Raw genomic sequence first — 18,523 nt, forward strand, 5'->3', positions numbered from 1 at the left:
ACCGGTACCGCCACTGCCACCGGTACTGCCGCCGGTACCGGTACCGACACTGCCACCGGTACCGGTACCGCCACTGCCACCACCGGTACCGCCACTGGTATCGGTACCGGTACCTCCATTGCCACTGCCACCGGAACCGCCACTGGTACCGGCACCGGTACCGGTACCGCTACTGCCACCACCAATACCGGCACTGCCACTGGTACCGGTACCGCTACTGGTACCGCCACTGCCACCGGTCCCGGCACTGACACTGCTACCAGTACCAGTACCGGTAGTGCCACTGCCACCACCGGTTCTGGCACTGACACTGACACTGCCACCGGTACCAGTACCGGTAGTGCCACTGCCACCACCGGTTCTGGCACTGACACTGACACTGACACCACCGACTCCGGTACCGGCTCCGGCACTGCCACTGGCTCTGGCACTGCCACCGGTACCGGCACTGCCACCACCGGCTCCGGTACTGACACTGACACTGCCACCACCGGCTCCGGTACCGGCACTGCCAGCGGCTCCGTCAGGGACCGAGGCCTCGGGAGGGCACAAGGGGAATTTAGGGACAGCCGCTCCGGGAATTCCGGGCCCCTTGTTCGGGATGCGGCTCCGGGTGGGAACACCGGGAATTTTGGGATACGGGCTCCGGGAAGGCTGACCGGGAATATCGGGATGCGGCTCCGGGTGGGAACACCGGGAATTTTGGGATACCGGCTCCGGGAAGGCTGACCGGGAATATCGGGATGCGGCTCCGGGTGAGAACACCGGGAATTTCGGGTGCTGAGGAGCGGCGATGAGCGCTCAGGAGCTGCCACGGCGGGATTTGGGGTTGGATTTTTCGGGAACACCGGGAATTTCGGGTGCTGAGGAGCGGCGATGAGCGCTCAGGAGCTGCCACGGCGGGATTTGGGGTTGGATTTTTCGGGAACACCGGGAATTTCGGGTGCTGAGGAGCGGCAATGAGCGCTCAGGAGCTGCCACGGCTCCTGAGCGCTCATTTTTCGGGATTTTTCGGGATTTTTCGGGATTTTTCGGGATTTTTCGGGATTTTTCGGGAATACCGGGATAAACCAACCCAGCTCCTTGTGGCCACCACCGCCAGCTTGGGGACATCCCGGAGCTGCCCCGTGGGGACAGGGGTGGAGAGCGCCGGTGGCACCGCGGTGTCCCCAAGCTGTGCCGGTGTCCCCAAGCTGTGCCGGTGTCCCCAAACGGAGCTGGTGTCCCCAAGCTGTGCCGGTGTCCCCAAGCTGTGCCGGTGTCCCCAAGCGGTGCTGGTGTCCCCACAAGGTACCAGTGTCCCCAAATAGAGCCGGTGTCCCCAAACGGAGCTGGTGTCCCCAAGCTGTGCCGGTGTCCCCAAATGGAGCCAGTGTCCCCACACAGAGCCAGTGCCCCCAGTTGGTGACAGTGTCCCCAAACAGTGCCAGTGTCCCTAAACAGAGCTGATGTCCCCAAGCAGTGCCCATGTCCCCAAGAGGTGCCAGTGTCCCCACACAGAGCCAGTGCCCCTAGTTGGTGACGGTGTCCCCAGACAGAGCTGGTGTCCCCAAATGGTGACGGTGTCCCCAAGAGGTGCCAGTGTCCCCACACAGTGCCAGTGCCCCCAGTTGGTGACGGTGTCCCCAGACAGAGCTGGTGTCCCCAAATGGTGCCGGTGTCCCCAAACAGTGCCAGTGTCCCCAAATGGTGCCAGTGTCCCCAAATGGAGCTGGTGTCCCCAGACAGAGCCGGTGTCCCCAAATAGTGACGGTGTCCCCAAGCAGTGCCCATGTCCCCAAGAGGTGCCAGTGTCCCCACACAGAGCCAGTGTCCCCAAATGGTGCCAGTGTCCCCACACAGTGCTGATGCCCCCAGTTGGTGACGGTGTCCCCAGACAGAGCTGGTGTCCCCAAAAGGAGCTGGTGTCCCCACACGGTCCCAGTGTCCCCAGGCACTGCCAGTGCCCCACACGGTCCCGGTGCCCCACACGGTACCAGTGCCCCACATGGTACCAGTGCCCCACACGGTACCAGAGCCCAGGCACTCCCGGTGCCCCACACGGTACCAGAGCCTCACACGGTACCAGTGTCCCCACACGGTCCCGGTGCCCCACACGGTACCAGAGCCCCACACGGTCCTGGTGCCCCACACGGTCCCGGTGCCCCACACGGTCCCGGTGCCCCACACGGTACCAGAGCCCAGGCACTCCCGGTGCCCCACACGGTCCCGGTGCCCCACATGGTACCGGTGCCCCACACGGTACCAGTGTCCCCAGGCACTCCCGGTGCCCCACACGGTCCCGGTGCCCCACACGGTCCCGGTGCCCCACACGGTACCAGAGCCCCACACGGTACCAGTGCCCCACACGGTCCCGGTGCCCCACACGGTCCCGGTGCCCCACACGGCCCCGGTGCCCCTCACCAGCCCGCAGCGGGGCAGGAAGCGCCCGTGGGGCCGCGGGTGACGCGACATTTCCTGCGCTCCGGGGCTGTTTTGGTGGCTTTGCACAAGCGACAACGGTGACAAAACGGGGGGGGCCCCCCGAACCCCCCCCGAACCCCCCCGCCCGTTCCGGCCCCGCCGCTGCCGCGGGGCCATGGAGGGCCACGGCCACCCCCGGGGACAGGTACCGGCCTCGGGGACACCGGGACGCTCCCGGGGAGCTCGGGCTGCAGCGGGAATTCCGGGGGGGCGGATTTTGGGGTCCCCCCCCGCGGTGTGGCGGTGCCTGGGGGAGCCGTGGGAGCTCGGGATCCCGGGAAAAGGGGGGGCCCCGTGGGAATGGGGGGACGGTCCCTGGCGAGGGGGGACACCCCGGGGTGCTGCGCTGGGGACTTGGGGTGCGGGGGGATCGGGGGGACCCACAGCGGGGTCCTGGGGGATCGGGGGGGCTCGGGGTGACCCCAAGGTGCCACACCGGGGTCCTGGGGGATCGGGGTGACCCCAAGGTGCCACACCGGGGTCCTGGGGGCTCGGGGTGACCCCAAGGTGCCACACCGGGGTTCTGGGGGATGGGGGGACCCCGGGGTGCTGCAGCAGGGTGTGGGGGTCCCCAAGGTGGCACACTGGGGTGCACAGGGACCTGGGTGACCCCAAATTGATGTATTGGGGTGCCCAGGGCTGTGGGCCAGCAGCTCCTATTGGGGTGCTCAGGGTGACCCCAAGGTCTCGTATTGGGGTGCTCAGGAACTGGGGTGACCCCAAGGAGCCCCATTGGGGTGCCCGGGGCTGTGGGTGACCCCAAGGTGCTGTATTGGGGTGCTGAGGACTCTGTGTGACCCCAAGGTGCCCCATTGGGGTGCCCAGGGACTGGGGTGACCTCAAGGTGCCCCACTGGGGGTCGGGGACTGGGGTGACCTTTGGGGTTCCCAGGGCTCTGTGTGACCCCAAGGTCCCCCATTGGGGTGGTTTGGGACTGGGGTGACCCCAAGGTGCCCCATGGGAGGGTTGGGGACTGGGGTCACCTTTGGGGTTCCCAGGGCTCTGTGTGACCCCAAGGTCCCCATTGGGGTGCCCAGGACAGGGACACCCGAAGGTGCCACCTCGGGGTACCCAGGACAGGCCGTGCCCAGCCCGGGTGAGCCCCCACTGTCCCCGCCGGGCCCTGATTGGCTGCAGGGACAGGTGCTCTGAGAGCTGATTGGCTGGAGAGTCCCACAGCTCGTGCTGTGCTGGGCTCCGATTGGTCAGAGGATGCACAGGTTGTGAGGTTCTGCGCTGGGTTCTGATTGGTCAGTGAGTCGCAGGTAGCGCTGTGCTGGGCTGTGATTGGTCAACGAGTCGCAGGTAGTGCTGTGCTGGGTTCTGATTGGTCAGTGAGTCACAGCGCTGTTCTGCTCTGTGATTGGTCAGAGGCTTCACAGGGTGTGCTGTTCTGCTCTGTGATTGGTCAGAGGCTCCACAGGGTGTGCTGTTCTGCTCTGTGATTGGTCTGAGGTTCCACAGGTTGCGTTGTGCTGGGCTGTGATTGGTCAGAGTCTCCCAGGGGTGTGTCACACACCTGGGTGGGCGTGGCTGGTTTCTCTGGCTGTGATTGGCCGGTCCTTGCGGGCGGGGGTCACGGAGGGCCGTGATTGGCCGCTGACCCCAGCCCCGCCCTCCCTTGCAGAAGGACCTGTCCTACCTGCAGCAGTGGCTGGAGGCTTTCGTCAGCAGCTTCGAGAGGGTCATCGCCCTGCCCTCGCTGCAGCCCCGCAGGTGCGACCCCAAAACCCCCCTGAGGGACCCCAAACACCTCTGAGGGACCCCAAACGTCCTGGAGTGACCCCAAAACATCCCTGAGAGACCCCAAAACAGCCCTGAGAGACCCCAAAACAGCCCTGAGGGATCCTAGACACCTCTGAGGGACCCCAAACACCTCTGAGGGACCCCAAACGTCCTGGAGTGACCCCAAAACATCCCTGAGAGACCCCAAAACAGCCCTGAGGGACCCCAAAACAGCCCTGAGGGACCCCAAACACCTCTGAGAGACCCCAAACATCCTGGAGTGACCCCAAAACATCCCTGAGAGACCCCAAAACATCCCTGAGAGACCCCAAAACCCCCCTGAGGGACCCCAAACACCTCTGAGGGACCCCAAACGTCCTGGAGTGACCCCAAAACATCCCTGAGAGACCCCAAAACAGCCCTGAGGGACCCCAGACACCTCTGAGACCCCAATCACCTCTGAGTGACCCCAAACATCCTGGAGTGACCCCAAACATCCCTGAGAGACCCCAAAACAGCCCTGAGGGACCCCAGACACCTCTGAGACCCCAATCACCTCTGAGTGACCCCAAACATCTCAGAGAGACCCCAAACAGCCCTGAGAGACCCCGAAACCCACCTGAGGGACCCCAAACATCTCGGAGTGACCCCAAACACCCCTGAGGAACCCAAAACCCCCCTGAGGGACCCCAACCACACCTGAGGGACCCAAAACAGCCCTGAGGGACCCAAAATAATCCCTGAGTGACCCAAATCACCTCTGAGTGGCTCCAAACAGCCCTGAGGGACCCCAAACCCCCCTGAGGCACCCCAAACATACCTAGAGACCCCAAAGATCCCTGAGAGACCCCAAAACACCCCTTGGACACTTCAAACACCTCTGAGAGACCCCAAAGATCCCTGAGGGACCCCAAACATCCCTGAGGGACCCCAAAACACCCGTGAGAGCCCCCAAAAGAGCCCTGAGAGATCCCAAATGTCCCTGAGTAACCCCTGAAGGACTCCAAAACACCCCCCCAAACACCTCTAAGTGACCCCATATGGGCTTGAGTGACCCCAGTCACCTCTGAGTGATCCCAAACACCCTTGAGTGACCCCAAAACATCCCCCAAACCCCCTTGAGTGACCCCAAACACCCTTGAGTGACCCCAAAACACCCCCCAGTCACCTCTAAGTGACCTCAAACACCCTTGAGTGACCCCAAAACACCCCCAGTCACCTCTGAGTGACCCCAAACCCCCTTGAGTGACCCCAAAACACCCCCAGTCACCTCTGAGTGACACCAAGCCCCCTTGAGTGACCCCAAACACCCTTGAGTGACCCCAAAACACCCCCCAGTCACCTCTGAGTGACCCTAAACCCCCTTGAGTGACCCCAAAACACCCCCAGTCACCTCTGAGTGACCCCAAACCCCCTTGAGTGACCCCAAACCGCCTTGAGTGACCCCAAAACACCCCCCAGTCACCTCTAAGTGACCTCAAACCCCCTTGAGTGACCCCAAACACCCCCCAGTCACCTCTGAGTGACCCCAAACCCCCTTGAGTGACCCCAAACACCCTTGAGTGACCCCAAAACATCCCCCAAACCCCCTTGAGTGACCCCAAACCCCCTTGAGTGACCCCAAAACACCCCCAGTCACCTCTGAGTGACCCTAAACCCCCTTGAGTGACCCCAAACACCCCCCAGTCACCTCTGAGTGACCTCAAACCCCCTTGAGTGACCCCAAACACCCTTGAGTGACCCCAAAACATCCCCCAAACCCCCTTGAGTGACCCCAAACTGCCTTGAGTGACCCCAAAACACCCCCCAGTCACCTCTAAGTGACCTCAAACACCCTTGAGTGACCCCAAAACACCCCCAGTCACCTCTGAGTGACCCCAAACCCCCTTGAGTGACCCCAAAGCACCCCCCAATCACCCCTGAGTGACACCAAACTCCCTTGAGTGACCCCAAAACATCCCCCAATCACCCCTGAGTGACACCAAACACCCTTGAGTGACCCCAAAACATCCCCCAATCACCTCTGAATGACCCTAAACCCCCTTGAGTGACCCCAATCACCTCTGAGTGACCCCAAACACCCTTGAGTGGCCCCAAAACATCCCCCAATCACCCCTGAGTGACACCAAACTCCCTTGAGTAACCCCAGACCCCCTTGAGTGACCCCAAACCCCCTTGAGTGACCCAAATCACCCCTGAGTGACACCAAACCCCCTTGAGTGACCCCAAAACATCCCCCCATCACCTCTGAATGACCCTAAACCCCCTTGAGTGACCCCAAACACCTCTGAGAGATCCCAAACCCCCTTGAGTGACCCAAATCACCCCTGAGTGACCCCAGACCCCCCTGAGGGGCCCCGGAGCTGTGCATGGCGCCTCATCCGCTCTCCGCGGTCGGAACCACCGGGTGTCGCGGGCGGGAAGGGCTCCGGGGGGTTCCAGGGGGCTCTGGGGGGCTCTGGGGGGCTCCGGGGGTCCCACCCGCACCCCGATCCCGCCCAGGCCGGAGGATCCGGGCTCGGAGATCCCGGCGCTGCCGCGGGAGGTGCTGCAGGTGCTGAGCCAGCGGCTGGGACACAGCGTGGCCGCGGGGACGCGCGACGGCGAGCGCGGCGCGGGGCTGGGCCAGGCCCTGCTGCTCCTCAAGTTCTTCATCATCATCTGCAGGTGCGGCCCCAGGAGCCCTCCCGACCCACGGCACCCAGCTCGGCCCGGTTGGGCCCAGTTGGTCCCACTTAGATCCAGTTGGTCCCAGTTTAGTCCCAGTTGGTTCCAATTAGTCCGAGTTGGTCCCAGGTAGATCCAGTTGGTCCCACTTCATCCCAGTTGAGTCCAGTTTGGTCCAGTTGGTCCCAGTTTGGTCCAGTTAGTTCCAGTTGGTCCCAGTTAGTCCCGGTTAGTCCCAGTTGGTCCCAGTTAGTCCCAGTTGAGCCCAGTTGATCCCAGTTTGGTCCAGTTAGTTCCAGTTGGTCCCAGTTAGTCCCAGTTAGTCCCAGTTGGTCCCAGTTGGGCCCAGTTTGGTCCAGTTGGTTCCAGTTTGGTCCAGTTAGTCCCAGTTAGTCCCAGTTAGTCCCAGTTGGTCCCAGTTGGTCCCAGTTGGTCCCAGTTTGGTACCAGTTGGTCCCAGTTACTCCCAGTTGGTCCCACTTTGGTCCCACTTTTGTCCCACTTTGGTCCCATTTTGGTCCAGTTGGTCCCAGTTGGTCCCAGTTTGTCTCATTTTTATATTAATTATTATTAATATTAATACTAGTACTATTAATTAAATAATATTAATATATGTTGTCTTTTTATATTTTAATATTTTAGTATAAATATAAAATTTATATATAGATACATGAATTTTTATATAAACAAGAATTTTATATTAATATATATGGAAAAAATAAAACTAATTATATATTAATATTATATTAATAATATTCATGTTAATAATATTAATACTAATATTAGTAATAATAATAATGCAAAATAATGTATTTAAAATTTAACTATTAAAAAACAGTTATTTTCCACCCAAAATTCCATCATTTCCCCCCAATGCCCTCCAAGAGTGCATCCCACCTCTGAAAATAATTAATAATTAACAATTAACTATTAATAATTAATAATTAGTAGTATACTTTATTATTTTTATTAATATGAATATTAATTTTATATATAAATATTTAAGCATAGAAATAAAAGTAATTATGTGTTAATATAATAAATTTTATTAGTAGTAATATTAATATTAGTAACTAACAATAATCTAAATAATGGTAATTATAATGCAAAATAATAAAAAAATTAAAATAATGTTAATTAATTAATGATGTAATTAAAAAATAATGTTATAACATTATTGTGCCCCCGAAATTCCGTCATCTCCCCAAACTGCATCACATCTCAAAAAGGAATAATAATAATAAATGTTATTTTTATTATTAATAACAAAAAAATAATAATATTTTCCCTAATAAAAATAGTTTAAATTATATTAAGTATTTTTAACAGCAATTTCCCTGCTCCAAGTGTTTTGATCCCTCCCGAATTTCCTCCTTCCCCTTCCCAAATTTCCTCCCCGTGCTGGATGAGTTCCCGATGTTTTCCTTCCCAGGAACCTGGAGAACGTTCAGCCCGACCGGAGCCCCGGCTGCCTCCCGCACGTGCTGCGGCTGCTGCGGCTCTGCGGGAGCCAGGTGGGAGCGGGAGCGGGAACGGGGGTGGGAATGGGAATGGGAACGGGAACGGGAGTGGGAATGGAATGGGAATGGGATGGGAATGGGAACGGGAACGGGAACGGGAACGGGAACGGGAATGGGAATGGAATGGGAATGGGAATGGGAACGGGAACGGGAACGGGAACTGGAACGGGAATGGGAATGGAATGGGAATGGGAATGGGAACGGGAACGGGAACAGGAATGGGAACGGGAATGGGAGTGGGAATGGAATGGGAATGGGAATGGGAACGGGAATGGGAACGGGAGCGGGAACAGGAACGGGAGCAGGGATGGGAATGGGAATGGGAGTGGGAACGGGAATGGGAACGGGAGTGGGAGCGGGAACGGGGATGGGAGCGGGAATGGGAGTGGGAACGGGAATGGGAACGGGAATGGGAACGGGGGTGGGAATGGGAGTGGGAACGGGAGTGGGAATGGAATGGGAATGGGAACGGGAACAGGAACGGGAATGGGAACGGGAACGGGAGCGGGAATGGGGATGGGAATGGGAGTGGGAACGGGAACGGGAGTGGGAGCGGGAACGGGGATGGGAACAGGAACGGGAGTGGGAGCAGGAATGGGAGTGGGAGCGGGAATGGGAGTGGGAATGGAATGGGAATGGGAACGGGAACGGGAATGGGAACGGGAGCAGGAATGGGGATGGGAATGGAATGGGAATGGGGACGGGAACGGGAATGGGGATGGGAATGGGAGTGGGAACGGGAACGGGAGTGGGAGCAGGAACAGGGATGGGAACGGGAATGGGAGTGGGAGCAGGAATGGGAGTGGGAGCGGGAATGGGAACGGGAATGGGAGTGGGAGCAGGAATGGCAATGGGAACGGGAATGGGAGCAGGAACAGGAGCAGAAATAGGAGCAGGAGCGGGAATGGGAGTGGGAATGGGAATGGGGATGGGAGCAGGAATGGGAACGGGAATGGGATCAGGAGTGGGAATGGGAATGGGAGCAAGAGTGGGAACGGGAATGGAATAGGAATGGGAGCAAGAATGGGAGTGGGAAAGGGAACGGGAACTGGAGCAGAAATGGGAATGGGAATAGGAAGGGTCATGGGAATCAGAACAGGGACAGGAATGGGAATGGGAATGGTCATGGGTTTTGGGAATGGGAACGGGAATGGGCAGGGCCTGATTGTCTGGGGAGGGGCTCAGCTCTGATTGGCCACTGAGTCCATACGTTTTGTGAATCTGGGCTCTGATTGGTTGGGAGCTTTACAGGTTGTGCTGTGCTGGGATTTGATTGATCAGTGCATTCACAGGTTGTGTGACTTGGTCAGCGTCTCTGTAGGTTGTGTGATTCTGGATGCTGATTGGTCAGGGAATCCATAGGTTGTGCTGCTCTGCAATCTGATTGGTCAGCAAGACCATGGGGTTCTGTGATTCTGGATGCTGACTGGTCCATGAGTTCACAGCTTGTGTGACTCTTGATGTTGATTGGTTGAGAGCTGTACAGGTTGTGTTGCTCTGTATTTTGATTGGTCCATGAGTCCACAGCTTGTGCTACTCTGGTGCTGATTGGCCAAGAGCTTTGCGCTGACAGGTGCTGATTGGTCAGTGCAGCTCTGGGTTCTGATTGGTCAGTACATCCAGTTTGTGCTGCTCTGGGCTCTGATTGGTTGACGATCCCATCCTCCTCCCAAAGTGGAGTTTCCCCCCCAAAAAACTCATCCCATTTTTTGGAGCATGTCGGGGATTAAAGCTCGGCTTTCCCGGCAGCTGCGGAGCATCCCGGGAGACGAGCGGAGCCAGGCACAGCTGGAAAACAGGACACAGCTGGAGAAGGGGACACAGCTGGAAAACGGGACACAGCTGGAAAACGGGACACAGCTGGAAAATGGGACACAGCTGGAGAAGGGGACACAGCTGGAGAAGGGGACACGGCCGGAAAGTGGGACACAGCTGGAAAACCGGACACAGCTGGAAAACGGGACACAGCTGGAAAACCGGACACAGCTGGAAAACGGGATGCTCCACGCCCTGCACCTCTGCGAGTGCTTCCTCGACCCCTACCAGACCTGGCGTCGGCAGCTGAGCGGGTGAGGGGCGCCCCCCGCATCCCAAAATCCCTCCCCCATCCTGGATTTTCCCCTCCTCACCCCTCTCTTTCCAGGGAATCCATCAGCGCCAAGGAGAAGAGCAAATACAAGTTCGCCCCCGCCCCGCTGCCCCCCGAGTTTGGTGCCTTTTTCCAAGGTAAAAGCGGGATTTGGGAAAGGGAAAGGTCAGGGTGGGATCCGTAAGTGTGGAGTGTCCAGGGATGGGGGGGATGCTGGGGCAGGGGTGGGATCAGGGAATATTTATAGGATCCCTGGAGGGATGTCAGGGAATTTATCCGAGGACCTAAAGGGATCCTGTGTCATTCTGCTCCAGGTTATCCCGTTCTTATCCCACAAATATGGGATCCCACACCTGCTCCAGGTTATCCTACTCCTATCTGAGGATTGTTGTAGGATTCCAGGGCAAATGTAGGATCCCACACCTGTTCCAGGTTATCCCACACCTGCTCCTACAGAAATGTAGGATCCTGTACCTGCTCCCGTGTCCTGGGAAGAGGAGCAGGATCCCAAAGCAGGAATTAAGCCCAGCACCACCTGCAGAACCCACACAAATCAACACAAAAGGGGATTTTTCCCAGGGAAGCCCCAAAAATCCCCTTTTAGAGGCAGCGCCGTTGTAAAAATCCCCCAGAACTCCGCCCCGTAAATCCCCAACTGAACCCCAATTGACACAAATTTTTGGGGGTTTTTTGGAACAAAACCCCATTCCTGGCAGAACCAGAGATGGAAAACCTCTGAGCATCCTCATCCTCTCCGTGACCAGCAGGGTCCAGCACCCCTGTGGGGTGGATTTGGGTAGGAAAGGGATTTTTCCATCTTTTTTTGAGTGGAAAAGGATTTTTTCCCTAATTTTAGCTAGAAAAGGATATTTTTCTGTTTCGGTTTTGGGGTTTTTTTCTGCTGTTTGTTCCTCTGATGAAATCTTTCCCTCCTCATCCTCGCAGAGAGTTTCCAAGCTGGGAAGCAGCTCCCGGAAACGATCCAGCTCCGGATTATCCATCTTTTTGGAGCCATCCTCTCCGGATCCAAGGTACCCTTGGGAAGCAGACAGGGAGGATTTGAGCTCCTCATTCCAGGGATAAACCCCAAAGTTTTATTCATTCCAAGGCTGGAATTAAACCACTGAATCTTCCAAAGCTGTCAAAAATTCCGTTTAACATTCCAGCCTTAAATTCGGTGGGATCAGCTCAGAAATGTTAAATTAAGTAATTAAATTGAACAATTAAAATAAAGAATTAAAATAAATAAAAATAATTTTTAAAAATAAAATAATAATAAAAATAATTAAAAATTTTTATAAAAATACAATAATTTCTTAAATTAGGAATTAAATAATGAAATTAAACAATCAAACGCAACTGAATAATTAAATAAAGTAATTAAATAAAGTTATAAAATTAAATAATTAAATAAAATAAAGCAAAATGCGGAAATAATTGAGTAAAATAATTAAATAGCTAAATTAAATTATTTTTAATTATTAATAGTTAAATATAACATGTCAAAGTACTGAATTAAGTTATTTTCTTGAAATACTAAATTTAATTGTTAAAATGGAATAAATAATTAAGTTATGGGAAGCTTTTAAGCTGCAGCTGCTGCTTCACCTCCAGTTCCCCTCTCGGCTGGACACTGGAAAATCCTTGGATTACCAATTCGGAGCCCAAATCGGTTTTTAATTTCCACAGCAATTATAAATCGATTTAATTAATAATTCCAAAATCTGCTTTAAATCAATGCACACCCCCATGACAAGCAGCGCTGGAGGTCTCGGGGGGCCAATAAACAACGGGATCAATACAGGGCTCACATCGGAATTCCCACCTGTTCCCAAATCCCGCAGCCCAACGCGCTCCAGGCCATCACTCCGGCGGCGCTGGAAGCGCTCCTGGGGGTTCTGCGGCGGGGCGGCAGCGGGAGCCCCCCGTCCCCCGCGCTGCTGGAGGCCACGCTGCGCTCCGTGGTGGCCGCGGTCCACGTCCTGCACAGCTCCAGCCCCGGCGCCGGCCCCGTGTCCCTGCGGAGCCTCCTGGACGGATACTTCAGGGTGCTCAACTCCGACCTCCCCGCGGCGTCCCTGGCGCCCGAGGCGGCCGGAGGCCTCATCGCCCTGCGGGTGCTCATGTTGGGTAGGTTGGGGGTCGGGGTGGGCTTTGGGAATGCGGGGATGGGATGGGGCTGAGCCGGGCTCTCCGTCTGTAGATGCCATCCCGGCCATGCTGAGCTGCCAGGACCGGCCGGTGCTCCAGGCCGTGTTCCTCAGCAACAACTGCTTCGAGCACATCATCCGCCTGCTGCAGAACAGCAAGGTATGGGCTGGCACCTTGGTGTCTCCATCCCCGTCCTCATCCCCGTCCTCATCCCCGTCCTCATCCCCATCCTCATCCCCATCCTCATCCCCATCCTCATCCCCATCCTCATCTCCATCCCTATCTTCATCCCCGTCCTCATCTCCGTTCCCATCCTCATCCCCATCCTTATCCCTGTCCTCATCTCCATCCTCATTCCCATCTTCACGCTTCCTGATTCTGAACAGTCCTGAGGCAGGGTGACACCAGGGTTGGATACCTTCATCTCCACCCTTCCTTCCTTCCTTCCTTCCTTCCTTCCTTCCTTCCTTCCTTCCTTCCTTCCTTCCTTCCTTCCTTCCTTCCTTCCTTCCTTCCTTCCTTCCTTCCTTCCTTCCTTCCTTCCTTCCTTCCTTCCTTCCTTCCTTCCTTCCTTCCTTCCTTCCTTCCTTCCTTCCTTCCTTCCTTCCTTCCTTCCTTCCTTCCTTCCTTCCTTCCTTCCTTCCTTCCTTCCTTCCTTCCTTCCTTCCTTCCTTCCTTCCTTCCTTCCTTCCTTCCTTCCTTCCTTCCTTCCTTCCTTCCTTCCTTCCTTCCTTCCTTCCTTCCTTCCTTCCTTCCTTCCTTCCTTCCTTCCTTCCTTCCTTCCTTCCTTCCTTCCTTCCTTCCTTCCTTCCTTCCTTCCTTCCTTCCTTCCTTCCTTCCTTCCTTCCTTCCTTCCTTCCTTCCTCCCTCCCTCCCTCCCTCCCTCCCTCCCTCCCTCCCTTCCTCCCTCCCTCCCTCCCTCCCTTCCTCCCTTCCTCCCTTCCTCCCTTCCTCCCTTCCTCCCTTCCTCCCTTCCTCCCTTCCTCCCTTCCTCCCTTCCTCCCTTCCTCCCTTCCTTCCTCCCTCCCTCCCTCCCTCCCTCCCTCCCTCCCTCCCTCCCTCCCTCCCTCCCTCCCTCCCTTCCCCCCTTCCCCCCCTCCCTCCCTCCCTCCCTCCCTCCCTCTCTCCCTCCCTCCCTTCCCCCCTTCCCCCCTTCCCCCCTTCCCCCCTCCCTCCCTCCCTCCCTCCCTCCCTCCCTCCCTCCCTCCCTCCCTCCCTCCCTCCCTCCCTCCCTCCCTCCCTCCCTTCCTTCCTCCCTTCCCTCCTTCCTTCCCTCCTTCCCTCCTTCCCTCCTTCCTTCTTGTGTTTTGCCCTTGGTGACACCAGGGTTAGGCACCTCCATCTCCGTCCTCACCATTCCTGGCCCTGAACCATCCCGGGACACATCCATGGGGTGGGGACCCTCCAGAACCACTTCCCAGTGTCCCAATCCCACCCCGTGTCCCACAGCTCTACCTCGGCGGCTCGCGGGAGGCGGGTGAAACCCGGGACGAGGTTCCCACACGGAACGGGGATGGACTCCAGCAGGTACCTCCAATCCCGACCACCACCCGTGGTGGGCTGTGTCCCCTCACGTCCCAGCAGCTCCCCCATTCCCGTGTCCCCGTAGGTCAACGCCGGCAGCTCTGACGCCATCGCTGTCCACGCCCTCGGCGTGCTCACGGCCATCATGAGCAACTCACCCTCGGCCAAGGTGGGCAGGGGACCTCCCCTGAGGAGGACACCACAAAACCAGAGGGATTTGGGTGTTTTCATCCACATTGAGGTGGCTCAGCCCGAGGTGGGGCCCAGCTGGAATTCCACTGTGCTTCCAGGAGGTGTTCAAGGAGCGCATCGGCTATGCCCACCTCTACGAGGTGCTGAGGAGCCAGGGCCAGCCCACCCAGCGTCTGCTCCAGGAGCTCCTCAACATGGTGAGCGTTCCCGGTCTTCCCAACTCCGGGCAAAGCTCTGGGCACTGGGGGTTCCTGCGGATCTCAGCCCCCCCATCCTCTCCACTCTGCTGGTTTCTCAGCAGCTTCCTCCAGAGGGGTCCTGGGGCCATCTTTCCCCTGGAGTTGTGCTTGGGTTTGGGAGTTTTGAGGCCTTTTGGATGTGGAACTGCTCACTCTGGTGCTGCTGGACACAGGAGGGTCTCCAAGGTGCTTCATGCATGAGGGTCTCCGAGATCCTGGAGTCGTGGAGGCCTCCAAGACACTTAATTCACAGAGATTCTTAACGCTCCAAGATTCTGGACGTGTAAGAATCTTCGGGATGTTTGGTGCATGAGGGCCTCCAAGATCCTTGATAATACGTGGAGGTCTCCAAGATCCTTGGGGTCCCCAAAATTCTGGATGCACCAAAACTGTCAGTGCATGGGAGTCTCCAAGATCTTTAATCATTGAGGATCTCCAAGATCCTTTGATGCATGGAGGTACCTGAGATTCTTGGTGCATGGAGCCTCCAGAATTCTTCATGCACAGGACCTCCAAAGTGTTTGATGCACAAGGGTCTCTGACACCCTTGATGCACCGGGGTCTCCAAGATCCCTGATGTCTGGAGTCTCCAAATTCTGGATGCATGGGAGTCTCCAGGATTCCGGATGCACAATGGTCTACGCGGGGTCTCTGCCGGGATGGATCCATCCAGCTCCAAGCACTGGAGCTGCACCGACGCCCTCCTGTGTCCCTGCAGGCAGTGGAGGGTGACCACAGCTCCTTCCCGGTGCGTCCCATCCGCAACGAGCAGCCCCTGCTGATCCTGCTGGCCTGGCTGCCGGCGCTGGAATGCCGGGATCTCCAGGTGTTCCTGTCGGCGTGGCTGCGGCGCCTCTGCGAGGCCTCCCTGCCCAGCCGCCTCACCTGCGTCAAGGCGGGCATGGTGGGCTCCCTGCTGGGCGCCCTGGCCACCGAGCCGGCGCTTCCCGGTGCCTGCTCCCAAAACCTGCTGGAGCTGCTGCGCTCCTTGGGCAGCCTCTCCATCCGGCCCGGGGAGCTGCGGCAGCTCCTGCGGCTGCTGCGGCGCGAGCAGGGCCGGGGGCCGCATCCCTACGTGGCTCCGGTCATCCGGGCGTTGTCCGGCATGGCCAGGGGTGAGGGGCCTCCCCGGGCCCTGCAGAGCTTCGACCTGAGCCCCGGCATGGCCGGCATCATGGTGCCCACCATCCAGAAGTGGCCTGGCAGCGCCTTCGCCTTCCACGCCTGGCTGTGCCTGAGCGAGGAGGAGCCGGAGCCGCCGGCGAGGCCCAAGAGGAGGCAGCTCTACAGGTGACGCTCGCTGGAGAGGGTGAGCTGAGGGTGGGGAGGGGCAGCACCACCATCTTCACCATGGTTTTCTCCACCAGCTTCTTCACGGCGGGCGGGACGGGCTTTGAGGCGTTCTTCACGGCGGGCGGCGTGCTGGTGGTGGCCGTGTGCACCAAGAAGGATTACATGACGGTGGCACTGCCGGAGTTCGCCTTCAACGACTCAGCTTGGGTGAGGATCATCCCCGTTCCCGTCCTTGTCGGGGACACCACAATGTCCTGATGTCCCTCTCTGTCCCCCCAGCACTGCGTTGACATCGTCCACGTTGCCGGCCGCCGGCCCTTCGGCCAGAACGTCGTCAGCATCTACGCCGACGGACACCTGCGGAAAACGGCGCAGCTCCGCTTCCCGTCCCTGCACGAGGTGGGGGATCCTCCCAGCTCCCACCCAGACCCTTCTGCGGGGCCTCACTGGGGGCTGAGCGTGGTCCCTTCTCCCTCCCAGTCCTTCACCTCCTGCTGCATCGGCTCCGCGGGCCACCGGACCACCACGACGGCGGCCACCGCTGCCGGGCACCCGCCGGCATCCCACGGGCCGGAGCTGGTCTTCCCCCAGCACCCCGTGCTGGGACGCTCCCAGTCTGTCCCCGCCACCCTCGGGCCCCACTCTTGGACCCCCACCCAGCTGCCCACGGAGGGGGTGGTGGCCACCACGGCAGCCGGAAGCCAGGACACGGAGTGGGGCAGCCCCACCTCGCTGGAAGGTCACCTGGGCTCTGTGGCCATCTTCTGCGAGGCCCTGCAGCAAACCCAGGTCAAGGCTCTCTTCTGTGCAGGTACGTCGGGGTGGGACACGGAGGATGTCCCCAGGGTGCTGGTGGTGACGGGGGTCTCCTCCAGCATGTCCCAGCTCACCCCAATCCTCTCGCCCAGGACCAAATGTCACATCCCCGTTCACTCTGGAAGGTGACTTGGTGGAGCTCAGCAGTAAACTCTTGCTATACTACACCCCCCAGGTGAGCAGATCCACCCCCCTGGGGACAGTGACAGGTGGACCCTGTGCCACCAGGGACATGTCCAGGAACATGAGGATGCTCCCCTGGTGTTCTCTTCCAGGCCTGCAGGAACAACATCTGCTTGGACCTCTCTCCCAGCCATGGCTTGGACGGGAGGCTGACCGGACACAAGGTGGTCAACTGGGACATCAAGGTAGGCTGGGCACAGGGTGACCAGAGGGGCACCTCCTGTGGGGGGCACAGTCCTGGGGCAGGACCCCCACAGGTCCACTGGAGCCTGCAGGGACCCTGCCCGTGGTGTTGGCTCCACCATGACCCATCTGTCCCACAGCGTCCAGGGTGGGTGCCATGGGTGGTGCAGGGGAACAGGTGACTTTTGGGGACCTCCCCCTCCATGCTGCTGTCACCACCCAGCGAAGCCCCTCCCCTCCCTCCCCCAGGACGTGGTCAACTGCGTGGGTGGGATGGGGGTGCTCCTGCCCCTGCTCGAGCAAGTGGTGTCCAAGACGGAGGAGCCCGAGGATGAGCAGGAGACCAACGACCTGGTGGGGCCGGAGCTGACATCCTCCAGGAACGCCCAGGGCATGCTCATCCCTCTGGGAAAGTCCTCAGGTGAGGAGTTCAGGGGATGTGAAGCAGGAGCTGTCCTGCTGGCGTGGCTGGAGGAGCCACGGAGGGGTTCCTGGACCTGGCAGGTGTCCGTCATGGGCAGGACGGGTCTTTGCCTGAGGCTCCTGGAGTTATGGGGTAATGGAGGAACCACTTGGGATTCTGTTATGACCCAGTCATCACAAACAAGCAGTTCTGGGAAGGTGAGGGTGGCTCCAGGAACCTTTGGCATGGGTGGCACCTGCTTGCTCCCAGTATCCAGCTGCTCATTCCCAAGCTCAGAGCAGCAGAGGCTCCCATCTCCTTAAATCTGGAGAAAACAGGAGAGCAGGGTGAAAAGTTTGGAGAGACAACCATGTGGGATCTCCGGGAGGGGGTTTGGGTGGGCCCACAGTTCCTGGTGCCCCACAGAGAGCAGGCTGGAGAGGAACAGCGTGGCCGCCTTCCTGCTGCTGGTGAAGAACTTCCTGAGGAACCACGCCGTGAACCAGGAGAGCCTGGTGCAGTGCCACGGGCCAGCCATCATCGGAGCGCTGCTGCACAAGGTGTGGGAGGCTCCCAAAACCCCACCCCAGCGCTCCTTGCCGTTCCCAAAGGGCTGGAAGTGTCCCTTGTCACCCGTGGCAGGTCCCCGGCACGCTGCTGGACATGAGCACCTTGGTGGCCTCGCAGATCCTCATGGAGCAGGTGGCTTCCGAGGGCAGCGGGCTCCTGCTGCACCTCCTCTACCAGCACCTCCTCTTCGACTTCCGCATCTGGAGCAACAGCGACTTCGCCGTGCGCTTAGGTGGGAGCTGGGAACGCCTGGGAATGTCCATCCCGCCCGGCCTCCGTGGGATCCCGACACCTTCTCCCCGCAGGTCACATCCAGTACCTGGCCAGCGTGGTCAAGGACCACAAGCAGCGCGTCCGCAGGAAGTACGGGGTGCAGTTCATCCTGGACTCCATCCGGACCTACTACAGGTGAGCGGGGCTGGAATCCTGGAATGCCGATGGGCTGGGATTGGGGGTGGGCTTCACCCCTGGGAGCGGTGGTTTGGCTGAGCACCATTTTTGTAGG

General features: G+C 58.2%; 1 protein-coding gene across 1 annotated transcript in view; it reads left to right on the top strand.

The window, feature by feature from the left end:
• NBEAL2 (neurobeachin like 2) overlaps positions 1–18,523 on the top strand; it is a 34,562-nt gene that overhangs the window by 2,908 nt on the left and 13,131 nt on the right. The window contains exons 2-22 of the mRNA XM_086867623.1: positions 4,091–4,179; positions 6,691–6,855; positions 8,288–8,369; positions 10,125–10,444; positions 10,519–10,601; positions 11,410–11,495; positions 12,309–12,594; positions 12,668–12,774; positions 14,065–14,142; positions 14,225–14,308; positions 14,430–14,528; positions 15,289–15,860; positions 15,938–16,070; positions 16,143–16,262; positions 16,344–16,674; positions 16,772–16,854; positions 16,955–17,047; positions 17,295–17,466; positions 17,875–18,008; positions 18,091–18,250; positions 18,324–18,426. Of these exons, the coding sequence (XP_086723749.1) occupies positions 4,091–4,179; positions 6,691–6,855; positions 8,288–8,369; positions 10,125–10,444; positions 10,519–10,601; positions 11,410–11,495; positions 12,309–12,594; positions 12,668–12,774; positions 14,065–14,142; positions 14,225–14,308; positions 14,430–14,528; positions 15,289–15,860; positions 15,938–16,070; positions 16,143–16,262; positions 16,344–16,674; positions 16,772–16,854; positions 16,955–17,047; positions 17,295–17,466; positions 17,875–18,008; positions 18,091–18,250; positions 18,324–18,426 (3,380 nt within the window). The remainder of the gene's footprint in view (positions 1–4,090; positions 4,180–6,690; positions 6,856–8,287; positions 8,370–10,124; positions 10,445–10,518; positions 10,602–11,409; positions 11,496–12,308; positions 12,595–12,667; positions 12,775–14,064; positions 14,143–14,224; positions 14,309–14,429; positions 14,529–15,288; positions 15,861–15,937; positions 16,071–16,142; positions 16,263–16,343; positions 16,675–16,771; positions 16,855–16,954; positions 17,048–17,294; positions 17,467–17,874; positions 18,009–18,090; positions 18,251–18,323; positions 18,427–18,523) is intronic.

This window comes from Cyanistes caeruleus, chromosome 1 (genome assembly GCF_971803275.1).
Source record: "Cyanistes caeruleus chromosome 1, bCyaCae1.hap1.1, whole genome shotgun sequence".
Classification (NCBI taxonomy): Eukaryota; Metazoa; Chordata; class Aves; order Passeriformes; family Paridae; genus Cyanistes; species Cyanistes caeruleus.